Source organism: Pipistrellus kuhlii, unplaced genomic scaffold (assembly GCF_014108245.1).
Source record: "Pipistrellus kuhlii isolate mPipKuh1 unplaced genomic scaffold, mPipKuh1.p scaffold_m20_p_5, whole genome shotgun sequence".
Classification (NCBI taxonomy): Eukaryota; Metazoa; Chordata; class Mammalia; order Chiroptera; family Vespertilionidae; genus Pipistrellus; species Pipistrellus kuhlii.
Window position 1 is genome coordinate 13,916,340 of NW_023425551.1, and position 16,537 is coordinate 13,932,876.

A 16,537-nucleotide genomic window follows, 5' to 3' on the forward strand; every position below is an offset into this window, starting at 1 on the left:
ATCCATTCACATCTTATTGAATGAAGGGGTCCCTAGCTTAACAGCCGAACAGGGATCCTAATCAATTATACGTATTCACAGATCAACTTTGCCTGCCCCAACAAGGAATTGCCCAAAAGAAAGTGCTAATAATTTAGACCGGTATCACCAATTTTGACAAGCTCAAAAATATATTACATTCGACATGCTATCGCTAAAGTTTAAATCTATTGCAACAGAGTATTGAACAGATATATCTTTTTGTCACTGCTCACATAAAAACAATACATGATGTAGCTGTAATCCCACAACAAATGGGGGTGTCAATAACAAAAAAGTCTCCACTGCTTGTAAAGCATTGGCACCTGGACAGGTAAATGCTGACATGACATTCTGCCCCTCCTCCCTCCCCTCCCTTTACTAAATACCCTTAATAAAACTGCATGGTCTTCTACAAAGTTGGCAACTGGGGAAGTTTATGACATAATTATCAGTGAGTGATGGGGGTGGACAAAGTGCCTCAATCTACTAGTATCCAGACTCTCTTAAAGTGCTGAGAGACTAGAAAAGATCTTTAATGGGTACTCAAGTGAATGATATGTACCTGTGGGAAATTCAAAATAATGCCCATGGAGTCCTGTATCTAAGACGTGAAAACAAGCCTCAAAGCAATTCCCAGGCCTCACCTGGGATCTGCATTCCTGAAAAGAACGGGCCAGGAAAAGACTCAAGCTCCTCGGCTCAATCTCAGAGATGGAGTCAGACCCCGCACCTGGGTCTTCTGGAGACACCTGCCGCCTTACTTGCTGGTTCACGGATCTCTCCACCGCCTTCATGAGAAAAGGCTGGGAGCCACAGGCTGAACCACCCCGGTGAGGATGTATAGTTCCTGTGCATATTAAATTTAAATTTTCGACGTAAAAAAAAAAAAAAAAAAAGATTTAAAAGGTTTGAAACTGACAATTTCCAAGAAGCAAGATCTCAATCCTCCCAAGAATAACAGTTTTGCAGTTGTTGGTGTCTTGTTTTTTTGTTTAGTGTGTGTGTGTGTGTGTGTGTGTGTGTGTGTGTGTGTGCGCGCGCGCGCGCATTTGAAATTAAGGAAGGAACTAAGGAAGATTACATGAAGGTGGAAGAAAGCAAGGAGGGGAGTGGATTATAAGAGTATGTGGTTTCTTAGGATGGTCACCCCTTCTGTCTATCATTTCCAAGCTGTGTTAACCTACATGCACAGGACAATGGACAGGCCTGGCTTCAAAACCATTCACTAAAGAAGTTATAGGTCTGGGGCACAACTACTCATCATGACCTGCTCAGTTTAGAATTTATTATCTATAATAATAAAAGCATAATATGCTAATTAGACTGGATGGGCAGCCAGCCAGGGGAAGGAAGGTCTACTCTTGCACAAATTTCTTGCATCGGGCCTCAAGTGGTTCTTAAAATAGTCTTGTTAATGCAAAAGAATCTTGCAATGCAACTGTCAACCCACTTTTGTCCACCCCTGTATTAGGAACATCCAGAATGAATACAAAATTATGTTAAGTTGAAAATTATAAAAACATTTTGTTAGGGACACCAAAGGAGGAAGCATGAGGTCAAAGGGGGCAAAGGATTATGATTTATTAGGTCATCAGGAAAACCAGATGGGCTGAGCCCCCAAATGCACCAGCACGCAGGGAGAGGGAGTCAGGAATAGGGAGTGGGGGGTTTTAAAGGACTCTAAGAGGGTTTTCTCTGGGCGGAGAGCTCTCTGGGTGGGTCCAGAGGTAAAAGATAAAGATCTCAGCAGCTGGAATGTGGCCTCAGGGAAAGGGAATGTAGGCTCCTTTCCCAGGGGAGGGGGTACCCGTTCGATGATTGGATCAGGCTATACACATTTATTTTGGTAAGATTCAGACCTACAGCGCCAAGAGCATCTCTGATAAAGTGATCATTCTATCTGGAGAGCAAATAGTTCCCTAACTAGATCCCATGGACAGGGCCAGATTGTTCCCATTCCAGCCAGAAGAGAGGGCGTCAGAAGGTGAAAGGGTACAGAAAACCTGAAGCTTGAATCAAACATGAAATCCTCTTCACTGGCTCTCCCAGAAGCAGCCCACTCTGCCCTTGAGCCGCCAGTGGTTGAAAGGTTAGGCACAGCCCCGGGCTCCAGGGCACAGGATTCTAATCTAACAGGACTCTACCCTGTGGACAGTGGCTTGGGATTAAAGGAATGTGAAACTACCTGGGCTGACAAAGGTTACATTTCAACAGCGAACTTTAAAAAGAAAGCAAAAAACGTTAGCTGGAATTCATAGGTAAATGTGTTCGAAATGTCAGGATGCGTTGACTTAGCCTAGGTCACAAGCAAACAGCCGCTCAGATCTTCTTTCCTCATTCTCCAACCTTCTGGGGGAACAACATTCTTTAGGAGCCGCGGAGGAGGCATCTGGTGTATCACTGGGATGGAATGGACAAGACACTTCTAGAAGCAGTACAGATCGCCCTCTTCAGCTCTCTGCTCAAGGCCCTTTTTAATCTTCCTCCAGAGTGAGAAGTGTCATGCTTTAGTTGAGATTCCGTAAGCAGTTTCATGAATGCCCCACATTTCCCACCTCCTCCACACTGCCTAAAGCTGAATGAATTCTATTAGCGTGCCAGCCACTCTTTTAAGCACTTTCGTTCTGTATTCCTCAAAACAAACATCCAGGATAAGTACTTGAATTTATTCCGTTTTTAAGTACTTGAATTTATTCCGTTTTTGAATGTGGAAGCTGAAGGCCAGTGGTTCGACTGGTATAACAGGAATCAGCTACTTTGAAACCCTGTCTCAGGGCCTACAAGAATCATGTGGATGCCCAGCATGGGACAAAACGGGGAAAGCAAGAACCTCACCCCCCAGGGTAACCTATTCTCCCCTTTCCTATCACTAGTGAGGCAGCTAAGACCCTTACTCTTTCCCCCCCTAAAAATAACATCTAGGTCTCAGTTGTATTTCAGCTCCAGGCCCAGAAGTCACCCTCAGTAGGCAGTCCGGTTCCTAAATCTGTGACCTTAAAGTTTTATTTTCTGAGTGTCCTCTGCTCAAAGATAAAACGGGCACACAATGGGACTGACTCGACTAAAACAGAACAGTTTCCTAAATTTCTATTTCTGAAGCTTGGCAAAGTTGGTTTTGCTTAGAAAACCATTTGTACATCTCCCCAATTAATTGTTCTCAGTAACTCACACACTGCAAGCCACGTGGGCCTCCCTGAACCCAGAGGTTCAAAATCTCCATTTCCTGGTAGGGCAATGGGTGTGTTTAAATGACAATAGTGTTGCCCCCCCCCCCCCCCCCCCATCCTTGAAAATGAATGGCCAAAGCCCCAGGAATGCAATTTGCCAGCTTCCTTGCAGGTGCAGGTGCAGGTGCAGAGGGTCAAGGTCCACCCGAAAGCCTGGCCACCCAGATGCCAGGCCTCCCTCTCTCACAGCTGCCCCTGCTCTGGACAGCCCACCCTACAGAGACCACAGGGAGAAGGCTGATAAGAATCGGGACAGCAGCAGCCACATATAAGCTTCTGAAGGCCCCAGCAAACAGGGATCTGCAGCCAAACAGCCAGGGGCCCTCTGCATATGAATGTAGACAGGGCGAATGCACCTCCACAAGAGGTCCTCTAAGTGGAGCGCCTTCCCCCATCCCCCACACCTCACCCTCACCCCACCCTGGAAACCTTCCTGATCCTGTTTCCAGAGGGAGAGCAAGTGACCCGGAGCCTCCAGAAAGCACACATGCGCTCTCTCCTCCATCCATCTTGTTTACTCTGATTACTCAACTTTTGGGAAATTCCATTTGGTGGAATTTTACGACCACTGTGGCACATTGTTGCGTCCTTCTCTGGTAGGCTTCCAGCACTTTGTGGGTAGGCTCCAGGGTCTGGAAGACTGCTGGTGCGCTGTATTAATCCTGGCAAGTGCCAAAGTGGGCCAGCAAATTGCCAGAGACAGGCTGCACCTTGAGACAGGCCAAGACACAGGTGCGTGGCCGGTTACACAATAGCCCCGGGTGCACCTGTTAATCATTAGCTCCGGAACTGCTCACAGGGTGCCACTCCCTGCCGAGTCATAAGGTCATGAATGCTCCCAAAGCTAAGGACAATACCTGGCTCCCCTGCCAGCATGCCCAGGGCCTGACACAGCAGAGGCCCATAGTAGATGGTCAAATATGTGGGGCAGAAGAACAAATAAAGGGACACAAACCTTATCAGAATCATGCTCCCAGTCACTAGGCAAACCAGCTGGAACAGCAAGAGTGTTTTTTAAGCTCTTCCTAAAAATATTCATAAAAGAATAACTATATACACCACTTGCCCTATAGCATCACAGTCATTACAAGATGGTTACCATTTTTCTTTTCTTCTTTTTTTTAAAATATATTTTATTGATTTTTTACAGAGAAGAAAAGAGAGAGAAAGTTAGAAACATCCATGAGAAAGAAACATAGATCAGCTGCCTCCTGCACACCCCCTACTGGGGATGTGCCCACAACCAAGGAACATGCCCTTGACCGGAATCGAACCTGGGACCTCTCAGTCCGTAGGCTGACGCTCTATCCACTGAGCCAAACCGGTTTCAGCTTACCATTTTCCAATGTAATCACATAATCTTTACTGACGTGAATTCGAGGGGCCTGTGTTTTACAATACAGAACAGAATTACTCATTGCTCGCAAGAACCTTACTGACTCTTCTTTATCACCCCACCTTTCCCCCAAAACTCAGACATGTAAACAATTTAGACAGGCAGTGCATAACTTAGGCACACAAGTATACAAAGCCTCTATTGTTCTCATTTCCCTTCCTTAGCATATATATACTTTGTGCCTCCCATAACAATTCCTTTATTACTAATATTTATCTGCCCAACAAAAATATTTACATATCTATGGGCGTTTACGGTTAGTTTTAAAAAGTACTTTCACGTGCATTATTCATGTTACCTTTAAAGGTGTCCTACTGAGTAACTGGAGAAGAGATTAAAATCACCTTGATTGTCATATTCCCCTTTTAGCGGGAAGGCCATTCAGGATGAGGCAGAAAGAAATTGCCTCCAAATGGCAGAACCTGAAAAGGACAGCTACCAGTAAGACCAGAGCAGTTTTCCAGCAAGCCCAGTGCTCTGAGTGATAATGGTTTCGAACACAGATCTCTACCCAAACGTTTTGCTCTCTCTGAAGCAGGTGGCTGCCAACCCCTTCACTGTGCATATTTTCTCAGTATTTAAATGTGGGTTTAGGTAAAAACAGCAATAATGAGTCAGAGCTGGATAGCACTGTGCTCCCACCTGAGAGGATATTAGACAAATGATTGCAAATGTCATCATTCAGGAGTCTCGTTATCACACCAAGAAAAAAAAAAAAAAAAAAAAAGGCAAAGACACAGGAGAACAATGACCATTTATTGATTTTTTAGGGTAGTAGACAAAGGTGTGCAAAAATAAACCTCCAGGGATAGAAGGGGGGAAAAAAAAAAAAAAAACACCTGCTGATGCCAATACACCTTCCTCCTGGAGCAAAGTCTCTTCCTCCTCGGTGGCAGGCCAGCCACTGTGGCCAGAGAAGGGCCATTAGCAGGCCTGGAAGTGCCTGGGGAGGTTACACTGCTCCAGCCTGGCCCAGCCACATCTGGGCCCGGGTCCTGTCACACCCAGCTTTCACAGACGTGTCTAACTACAGGCCAGCTAGATCCCTCATTGAGGGGAACGGAGGGCTGGGCCAGCAGCTGCTACTTCTCTACATTTTATTCATTATTCAGTGCCTCCTCCTCCTTATAGCCACGCTGGCGAATATCCCATGTTGCTCAGATATCACTACAAAGTTAGGCAGAGGAGAGAGGTGAGAAGGTCAAAATCATAAACAAGTTTACCTCCACCTTTGGAGTTTTTCGAAATCAGTTTCCAAAGTGAAGAGTTACTTGGTTTTATTCAATTAGGATCATTTATCACAGGTTAGCATACCCTCTGGCTTCTATTAAAAATAAATACATGTTGCCAAAACCAGTTTGGCTCAGTGGGTAGAGCGTCGGCCTGCAGACTGAAAGGTCCCAGGTTTGATTCCGGTCAAGGGCATGTACCTTGGTTGTGGGCACATCTTCAGTAGGGGGTGTGCAAGAGGCAGCTGATCAATGATTCTCTCTCATCAATGTTTCTAACTCTCTATCCCTCTATGTAAAAAAAATCAATAAAATATAAAAAAATATATTTTAAAATAAATAAATACATGTATACATGCAAACAAGCAGTCCTTCTCTGAGATATTAAATATTATCAGCTCATATTTGGATTACTGTTCTAAACAAAGCCAATCGTTAAGTCAGATTGCATTTAGAAACAGTGTTTTACAACTTCAGATTGTAAAAACAAAGTAATTCAAGAAGACCTTGAATAACAATGATCTAAGTAAATTACCATTAAGCAAAAACAAGGTGTGTGTGTAACAACAATGACTAAAAATAGAAATCTTGAGTTTGAACTCAAATTCTTCCAAGCTGTATGACTGGGCAAAGTTCTATCCCTCTCCCTTCCCCTCTGTAAAATAAATAAATAAATAAATAAATAAATAAATAAATAAATAAATAACATAAAAATAAAAATATATATTTTTAAAATAAAGTAAAATAAAATTGCAGTTGCACCTGCCTCTTCTTCCCAGTCCTCTGCCTCTCCCTCACTCCAAGTGCAAACCCTCTCAGTTTAAAAAAGAAAAAAATACCCACAGGTGGCAACTTCCTCTTTCTTTGCTTTTATTGCTCCCACATTATTTAACAACCATACTGTAGGTTGGTTGTTTTTCCATAACCCAATCCCCTCTATGTTGACAACTGATAGTTTGATCCAAATTCCTCCACCACCCCCTCACCCCTTTACCTTGCCCTTCTACCCCCCTCCCACCCCCCACATCAGTCCATACAACCTGGCTGAAAACCTACAGCTGAAGCCAAAATCCTAGTAAACTACTAAGTTAATCAGCACACGGACTTTCCCTCAGCCATGGGCTGGACACTAGATGCTCTTGGTTCAGAGTGAACCTCAGGGCCTTTTCAGGTGCAACCAGCACCTAAGTTCATATTTTCCTAACGGACCAGAGCCTGGGATTTTGTGTCTTGGGAGCTGTTGATCCTATCTGGTCTCTAAATGTGGGCCCTCAGAACAAAGCTCCTGGAGCGCCCAGGGAACTAAGTTGAGCAGAGAGAGAGCATGTCCCAAAGGAATTATGTGAACTCCTAAGTCAGGCTCCATATTGACTGTCAAGCTGGAGGACATGATAAATTCCCCATTTGTTGCAAGCAGTCTGGGTTGCACTTTCTGACAACATGCAACCCCAAACATGTCTAACGATTACACATGTGAATACACTCAATAATGAATGGCTCTACTAGTTCTTCATGCTGTCATATAAAGCAAGTTATTACTTAACTTCTCGTGGCCTCAGTCTGCAAAATGAAGATGGTTTCAATATCAAAGAGTTATCATGAGAATTAGAAATTATGTAAAACATTGATCATAAGACCTGGCAGGTCGTAGGCACTCAATACATGGCAGCTGCTATTGTTTTTGCAATTGCTTTCAGGAAATCTCTGCTCTCCGACATGTAAGGGGAAAAGTAAACTGGATTATTGCTGACAATAATAAAATCAGAGAACTGATACAAAAGTCGACTTCTAGAATTTGAAGTAAATTTAGAAAAAGTAACCAGTCAAAGCCTTCAGACACTAAAGCCTTGAATGTGTATGGAAGTACCTTTCAGAGCTTCTATCCATTACCAAGTTCTCTAACACTGATCTGTCCACAATAAACCCTCTTCCTTTAAACACCAGTATCTAACATAAGTCAGTGTAAAAAGGTCTTGCCTTGTAGTTTATTCATTAACCTGAACTATTATTTTCATGTTTTGAGCAATCCAATGTAAGCAGGTTTTCATTTACAGTATCAAACCCTAAACTCCAGCTCCCAATAACAGCACAATACAACCAACTACTCTGGGTTGACATTAATTTACACTGCTTGTTTTCCATTAGTCTCTGCCATGACCGTGTCATTATGCCAGTATTTTTCTGAATCGCTAGCAAATGGCACAAACAAATACAGCGGTCATGATTTAATCAGACTTCAATGTTGAAACAACCAGCAAACGTAGACACATTTAGAATAGTAAATGGTAACAAAACACACTTACAGGCTCATTAATAAGAAGGCAATTAGGTCTTCTGGGAGAATTCATTTCCAAAAGAATGCTAAAGCAAGCTATAAAATGCAAGTAAAATTGTGTTTTGACATGAGTAGTGTGCACTGTCTATTACATCATAATTTTTCTCTTGAGAAAACTGACAAGAATCTCTGTTCTTAAATATGAACACAAAACATAGCAAGAAGAACACCAATGATAGTGAATGTATTCTAACTCCTAATCACTGTATTTGGCCTATCAATGAGCTCCTAATTGCAAAGACACTTAAATTATCCTTGGTGGGGGAGGGGGCGAAGGGGGGAGAAAAATATAAAACAAGAAACTGCTGATACTAGTAATGTCAGAGGGAATACTATTATTTTCTGTATCACCATATCAATACACATATCAATAATTAACATATATCACGTTTGGCTCCGTGGATAATATGCTTACTTCAAATATGCTTACACAACAAGTTATAGCCAAAACTATTTAGCTTTATTTTTATTCTCTTATAAAAATCCTCTTTCAAAACTGTCCATGTACTCTTTAAAAACCTGCATAGTATTGTTGTTTTGATATGTCTAGGGTGTTAAGTTATAATTAAGTAAATAATGATCAGAAATATAATTCCAGGGAAATTTGTTTGATGTTATAATTAATCCTTTCACAATACTCTTACAATTCTACAGTAAAGTGCATGTGGCAATTATTTTCAAGCTGAGTTGGTTTTGTATGTGCAAGTGTTGTTGTTGGGTTTTGTTTTGTTTTTTGTCATCCTAGCGTTTCTCAAAATTATATGTTCAAGCAAATCACCTGAAGATTTTATTAAAATGCAGACTCTGGGTGGGCTCTGATAGGTCATCTATCACAAGACCATCACAAATTTGAATACTATCGGTCCACTAACCACACAATTCAAGTAGCAGACATCTTGGGCCCTTTGCAATTGAGGGAGTCCAATGACCATGAAGTTATCAGCTATCACCCCCTGGGTGGGCAGTGAGGGCGCTTAGAAAGGCTTCCTCTCTACTCTTGAATTTGCTGAGGAATCATGTCAAGGACCTGTGACCAGCCTGCCACTTACAGCTGCTAAGTCACCCCACTGCCAAAAGGATTAGGGGTATTTCTGTAGCTGGTCAGCTGCTGCCCTGGACCGGGTTTGGAGAGCCAGCCTACAATCAGCTGGTTAAGGAGCAGGCTGCATTGGGAAGGGCTTATATAAATAGATTTCCATCTGGAAGAAGATTTATTATATTTTCACTAAAAGTAGAGCATAGTACACTATAGTATATACTGTACTACATGGTTCACTTATCTTCCACTTCAGTTTTGCCATCTATGAAATACAGAAAATAATTAAGTCCAAGATTCTTTTCAAAAATGTAAGTATAGGGGCTTGACCCCACCTCTAGATGTCCTTAGCTTCCTTGTAACCTGAACTTTTGGACAATGAAGTTCTATCACTGTTAAGGGGTGTGTGTGTGTGTGTGTGTGTGTGTGCGCGCTCGCGCGCGCGCAAATACATATTTACATCTTTCACCTTTCCCAGCAAATAAATGCAAACTAACTCAACGAGGCACTGTTTTATTTTATTTGGCTTTATTTCCAAGTTCCTCTTAGTAACATAATTTCTAGAATGATACTTGTAGAAGGTTCTACCAGCACTTCCCTGTTCATCAATTTTACTAACAGAGCTCTACAACCTCATAAAGTGGAGACATGGATTATTTCATTAAGGACTACTTAATGTGCTCCTAAAACAATGGTTAAGTGACAAAATAAACCACTTGTAATTTTCATAGATTACCAACACACGGAGAAGAATGCCAAAACACTGGGACTGAGTTAAGTGGGGAAATGGCAGTGTTCCACAACCTGATCAATGAGACCCTCACATCCCCAACTGCTGTTTCCCCAGAACCTCAGCAATCTGACAACCCTCAACAAAGCTCAGTTTTTTTTAAATTATGCAAATTCAGTTGTATTACTAGAATATTAGCTGCAAACCAAAAGAATTCCCACCAGAATGCCTCAGGAAAGCAAACATAGCTCTCACAACAGAATCTTTATGGAACCAATAAAGCCTTATATGGGGAGCTATGTTTCTTTAAGAAAATTTTTCATAAACACATTTTCATTGAGATGGAGTTTAAAGTTTATAAACTACCTCCAGAGTTTGCATTGATAGCAAAAGTTCAAACATAATTTTTAAAATGTTTTCCAAAGCAAACCTGTATGTAACTTATCTCATGCATCTCAAAATACCCTGCAATGTGGCACTCAAATTTTTTATCCCCATTTACAAAAAGGTACTTAAAGACTCTCTTCCATTCAGAGCTATATAAGCACACAAACAAATACATCTTTTGTGACATTAAAATATTATTTTATGGATGTGCAAGTTTCTTTTGGGCTCTAATTGAAATAAAAATTAGCCTGACTGATGTACTTACTCACTTACTTTGTCATCAAATATCAGTATGAAACATGTCAAGATATGACAAAATACCCTTATTCGGTAACTGTGACAAACATGCATTTTGATGAGAAAACAAGTCAAAAGCAATTATAACCGTTTTTTAAACAAAGAGAAACACCATTTGATGGAGGAACAGGAGCAGAATATACATGATCAAAGGGGAGAGTCTGAGAGGAATACACAGAAGGAAATTTGTAGAAATTAAAGTGTTTAGACAAAGGCAAAGGATGATTCCAATAAACAAATCAAAATAGATCTTTTTCTTTTCCTCTTTGGAAAATTAAAGATCAAACACACACACTCACGCAGGTGCCTACACACCCCAGCATCCTTTGTTTTTCTCTTTAAGAACCATCTGTAAACTTTCTCACTGTTTCCTGCTCTTAGTCTTCCAGGATCCCTGACTTCCGGCCCTGAGTAAGAGCAAGTAGGGGAAATGGGAACAGCACCGGACAGATGACATCAGCATCTTCTGTGCCTCTGAGGAGCAGATGCATGTTCAGCACGACTTACACTGTCTTTAATACCACACCGAGCAGACCTGGAACCCTTTCTTCAAAAGCCCTAGAAGGCAACAACACAGTTTCTCTACATAGGACCCTATTACATGAATCAAAAATGTTAAGGCCAGAATAATGTGTTAATAAACCACCACTGCTAAAAATATGAGATTTGGTAGGCCCGGCCAGTGTGCCCGGCTAGTGTGGTTCGGTGGTTGAGGGTCAACCTATGAACCAGGAAGTCATGGTTCGATTCCCAGTCAGGGAACATGACTGGATTTTGGGCTCTATCCCCAGTGAGAGGTATGCAGGAGGCAGCTGATCAACGATTCTCTCTCATCATTGATGTTTCTCTCTCTCTCTCCCTCTTCCTTCCTCTCTGAAGTCAAAAAAAGTATATTTATAAAAAAGAAAAAAGAAAAAACAAAGATTTGGTAGGAGGATTGGTGTGTGCTCTGGGTAGCGGTTGAGTCATATTTTAAGAACGCCCAGCACTAAAAGGTGAAAACAAAAAGACTGATTTTGTGTATGTGCATGTGGGCTTTGCTGCTGCCAGGGAAGAGTGGGAAGGAGTGTGGGAGAGGGGAGCAGTGGCACGGGGCCTGATTTATCTTTGAAATTCACATTTATGAATACAAAGAGGAGAGCTGTCAGCAGCACACATGCCAAAGCCCAATTCCAGGCAGAACTGCCTGTGCCGTCTGGGTAGGCCAGGCACAAAATGACATCTTGCAATCTAGGAAAATCAACAGAGTGGGACATAAGAAGACCAGGGAGAAAAAAATCAGTCCGGGAAAGAACCAGGTACAAGGTACACTTTATTGCTTGGGGTGAGAATTTGGAGTTTTAACGAATTGAGAGACTGACTGTCTGTGGCCAAACCAAACCAGAAGACCAAAAGGCAAACCTTCATACAAGCTGTCTCTGATAGAATGTCAAGCGGGAAATACGTGTAAGAGAAATTAACCTCACCCACAAAGACATGGAGGAGTCAGATCCTAGGAAAGGGGCCCGGCTCAGTGGCAGGGACCACGCAGTCCAGTGAGTGCCTGCCTCCAGTGTGCCATGCCAGAACCAGGTTCCAGGCAGGATCCTGAGCTGCACGCCAGGCTCCGGTCACACCAGAGAGACAATAGTCCCTCTCTAGGTGGCTGGTAAGACTGCATCTGAAAAGCTGCTTTTTTTTTTTTCTCCCTCCACGCTGAAATGAAAAAGCTGAACAACTAGCAGTTACTAAACAAACAGCTAAGGAAACGGACTTAAAATATATTAGCTAGGATATGTAGGGATGTCCGTAATGACTCTTCCCCAGATTTAACTCTAATAAAGATTTACATGAGGTAAGTAAAAATATAAAAATTAAAAGATAACTTTTCTCACTGTGAAATTATGGCCTGGCCAATCTGGGGTGTTGATGTCTAATAATGATTAAAATAAAGTGACTGGCCGAGTGGGACACAAACAGAAACAATATGAACAGCCTATACTCCCTAGTGCAGGAGTACCTGAGGACAGAAGCCAAGCCACATAGCTACTTTAATGTTTGATTACAGCCCAGACAGCTGCATAATGCTTTGTAATTTACAGTGCCAGTTCACATAAATTATTTTATATGACCCTCATCAAAACCACGTGGAAAGGTCAGGATGCGTTTTATTATCCCCATTTTACAGATGGGCAAGTTGAATTTCTAAGTTACCTCACCTGTGACTGGGTTTGTCAGAGCCCTAGTACAGAAAACTTTCTTACATCATGATATCAAGAGATGACAGATGTACAACCCAGTGAGTAAACTTCAATACATCTTTGTGCTTCTATGCCTCAGTTTCCCCAGATGTAACATATGACACTGGTGTCATTTTAAGTGAGAGATTAAGTTGAAAGATTGTAAATATAGGTTGATATTTATAGGCAGTTCTGGTTTGAAGGAGGCTCACCGAGCAATAATTTTACACTTTAAAAGCTAAGACTAAAGTCACAATGATGAAAACATTCTTAAATTTGTGATTAAACAAAGTATACTGGATGAGTACCTACATCAAAGATCTAATAACCCTCAGTTTTTCACAAATTGCTTTTGAAACTTACTGCATTAGAAACCACATGATATGATCTAAAAGTGGTAAATTGGCCTAAATGGGTATGATTTGAAAAATACATGAAACAGGTTATTTTAAAATTCTGTTAATACATATTCATTTTAGACTTTAAAGCACTTTTATTTAAATGTCTCTCAAAATAAAAGTTCATCATTTAAAGAACAATATCAGAAAATCAGCAAGAAATAGCACACCGCCAATCTCAATGCAACAAATCTGACTGACAAAAGGCTGAATACAATAGGACACCAAATGACTTATGATAGCCAGAAAATGTACTTTTTTTTTCTTCAAAATAAACTTTTAATTTTTGGAGAAAGGCAGATAGATCCACAACCTGACTTTAAACTGTGGCATTAATCAAAGGCATTGATTTCTGGACCTATATGTAAATCCTGAATGGCAGAATTTTGAGATACAGTTCAGGGTATACTGCATTATTAGGACTGCTCATTCTTTTACTTAACGTGTAATATAAAGTCAAATGTCTTGCTTTGTCTCTCCAGTAAAGCCAGGTATGTTTAGTCAAATGACTTGAACTGCATGTCTAGGGAAACAATAGTTCTTTAGAGATATCTGATGAACATTCTGCTGGAGGAAATTGAATATTTACTCTCGCGTTAAAAATGGGTAAATAACATTTGAAAGCAGAAGTTTCCTGGCTGCTGAAAACACAGCCATCGGCTGCTGAGACATCAACTGTGGCCACTGTAGAATACATGTAAGTTTAATCACGCAACTGGTAGAATTCAAACTTTCAATGAACATACTGCATGCTTTTGCAAGCCTAGGCTCTCCGTGCAAGGATACGCACGGTGAAAGAAATCAATACCCACTCCAACTTGCCTGCACACAATGACTCTCAGATAGAGCACGGTTCCCGGTTCCGACACTAATGGGCATTACGTGTCACGGGTGCATGCAGTAATGCCTACTTCAGAGAGAATTAACCTAAGCCATCGGGCCATTCATTCATCGCCTGGAGCTGGCTGTCCTTTGCATGCATCACCCATACACACAGCTTCTCCTCCACACGCTGCATGCATTTCACCATCTGTCCCGGTGCACAACCTCCTGAATCCGCTAACTCCTTGTATAGTAAAGAGGGAAGACGGGGAGGAAGAGGAATAAACAGAGCTCCGGATCCCAACCATTTGAGTTTATTTCCTGGAAACCGCGGGCAGCCAAAACACAGGAGGGACACAGACGTGTGCAAAGTAAGTTGGTTCTCCGCGTCCAACGGCCTCCGCCAGGAGCGCGGCTGCGGCTTCCCCTCGGCCACCTCTGCGTCTCCATCTGCGCCGAGAAACAGGCAGCAGACGCGCTCGCCGGCCAAGGCTGAGAGCTGGGGGGGTGGGGATCGGCCACAAAGTTGCCAGGATCGGCGGGAAGCAGACAGGCGCCCGGGAGCCCGCTCCCCAGCGTCCACCTGGTGAAACTCCAGAGCCCCCAGAGGAGAGAAAGAAAGAAGCAACCGCCGGGAAGCATAACAAAACTGGAAGGGAACACAGACAGGAGCGGACCGGGAGAGAGACCGGTCTTCCTGGGCTCTCCTAAGTGGCTTTTACCAAGGGTTCTAGGTAACCCTAGGGACCGCGCTTTGGGGTGCTCCTCGCGGGCGGCGATCATTGGCGGGTCCCCATCTACCCAGACCCGCCCAGGAATGGCTGGGCTCCAACCCCGGGGCTCAGGCTGCCCGGACCCGGCTCCCGGTCCCCGCTGCCCAGGACCGATCGGTGTGGATCCTTAGGCTCCTCTTTCAAAACAAGCCCTGAACGCACGGAACCCGCTCCGCTCAGCGCCCTAAGGCAAAGGACAAAGCCCGGAGCTGCCGGCCGCCGGGGGAGGGAGGGGAGGAGAGGGGAGGGAGCCGGCGGGGGAGGGACCGGGAAGTAGTTAGACAATAGTCCGAGGAGGTTATTCCCGGGACAGAAAGCACCTGGCAGAGCGCGCCGAGGTCAGTCCTCGGAGCCTGCACGCTCCTGACAATGGCTTCCCGGGGAAATGTTGCTGGACACCCAGGTGGCAGGCAATAACCCGAGCAACAGAGTCGCCGTCCGTCCCCGGAGTCCTAACTACTTTTTCTCCCTCCTCTTCCCCCAGCTCCGTGCAGCCTGCGCTGCACACCGAGGCTCCGCGTGTCCCCGGGAAAAGCACTGCCCTCCCTCCCTCGCTCCCTCCCGCACAGCCCGGCCAGCCCGCGCCCGGAGCCGGGAACAATGGGTTGCGGAGACAAAAGTTACCTGCGCCCAGAGGCGCCCAGCCCGGGGCCCCGGGGCCCACCTGGGCACACACTCTGGGGGCATCTCTCCCTCGGCCCCGTGTCCCCTGATCCCGGAGCCGAGAAAGCTGCCCCTCCAAGTCCCATCCTCTGGCCCTGGCCCTGGCCAGGAGCGTCTGCACCCCTCCAGGGCCCGGGCAGGTCATGGTGATCACTCACCTGCGGAGAACTGGCCGCGGGCCGCCCCCAGCAGAGGCCACGGGGACAGGAGCAGGATCGCCACCCAGGCGGGCAGCGCCGCCGCCGCCGCCGCCGTATCCATGTCGACTTTGGGAGAAGTTTCTTTCAAGCAGCTTTGCAAAGAGCTGCCCGGAGGATCGCAGCGAAATCCACGGCTGGGGTGCCGGCCGGGCCTCGCGGGGTGAGATCGGGGCGAGAAGGGGGAGCCCCCAGCCGCCCGCCCGCACTTTCCGCTTCTCCGCGGGTCGCCCAACTAGGTGTGGGGCGCCGGGGCGGCTCGCGTCGCCGGGTGGCCGCGGCGGCGGCGGCTCTCCATGGCTCGGCGGCCGCGGCTCCCGTTCGCCAGGAGTTACTTTGCTCGGGGAGGGACGGGGGCGGAGCCGGGGGGTGACGTCGCCCCGCGGGCTCCGGGCGCTTCGGAGGAATGCGGGCTCCGGCGCGGCGCCGCCGCCTCCTGCCGGAGGGACGCGCGCTGGCCCGGCCGCGCGCCCCGCGCCCCGCGCCCCGCCGCCTTTGTTCGCCGCCCGGCCCCGCCGATCCGAGGGAGCGCGGGCGGTGGATGGGGACCCGGCCGGGTTCACAGTCCACTTGCAGAAAGCAGAGTTTGAGATACACGAGTTTGGGAAGCAGTGTTGCCAGAACCCCGAGGACCCGCGCAGACAATCGCCGCGCGCTCTGGTCCGGGTCCCCAGGTCCCCGGGTCCCCAGGTCCCCAGGTGGAGAGATCCCAGCGGAGCGGCTGCGCCTAGGAAGGGGGGCAGTGTAGAGCGCCCCAAGACACATCCACCTGCACGGATACCTCCCTGCTGCTTATTCATACGCTAA

At 45.1% G+C, this 16,537-nt stretch overlaps 1 protein-coding gene across 7 annotated transcripts in view; it reads right to left on the minus strand.

Annotated features, from left to right (window-relative positions):
* PTPRK (protein tyrosine phosphatase receptor type K) overlaps positions 1–16,066 on the minus strand; it is a 452,587-nt gene extending 436,521 nt beyond the window's left edge. For 3 of the 7 annotated variants that reach the window (XM_036414973.2, XM_045572995.1, XM_045572994.1), the window contains exon 1: positions 15,692–16,054. In XM_036414973.2, the coding sequence (XP_036270866.1) occupies positions 15,692–15,794 (103 nt within the window). In that variant the 5' untranslated portion in view covers positions 15,795–16,054. Of the gene's footprint in view, positions 1–15,691 lie in introns of all 7 variants that reach the window. The other 4 variants (XM_045572993.1, XM_045572991.1, XM_036414972.2 and 1 more) reach the window with 3 other exon arrangements.
* Between the last annotated feature and the right edge of the window lie 471 nt (positions 16,067–16,537).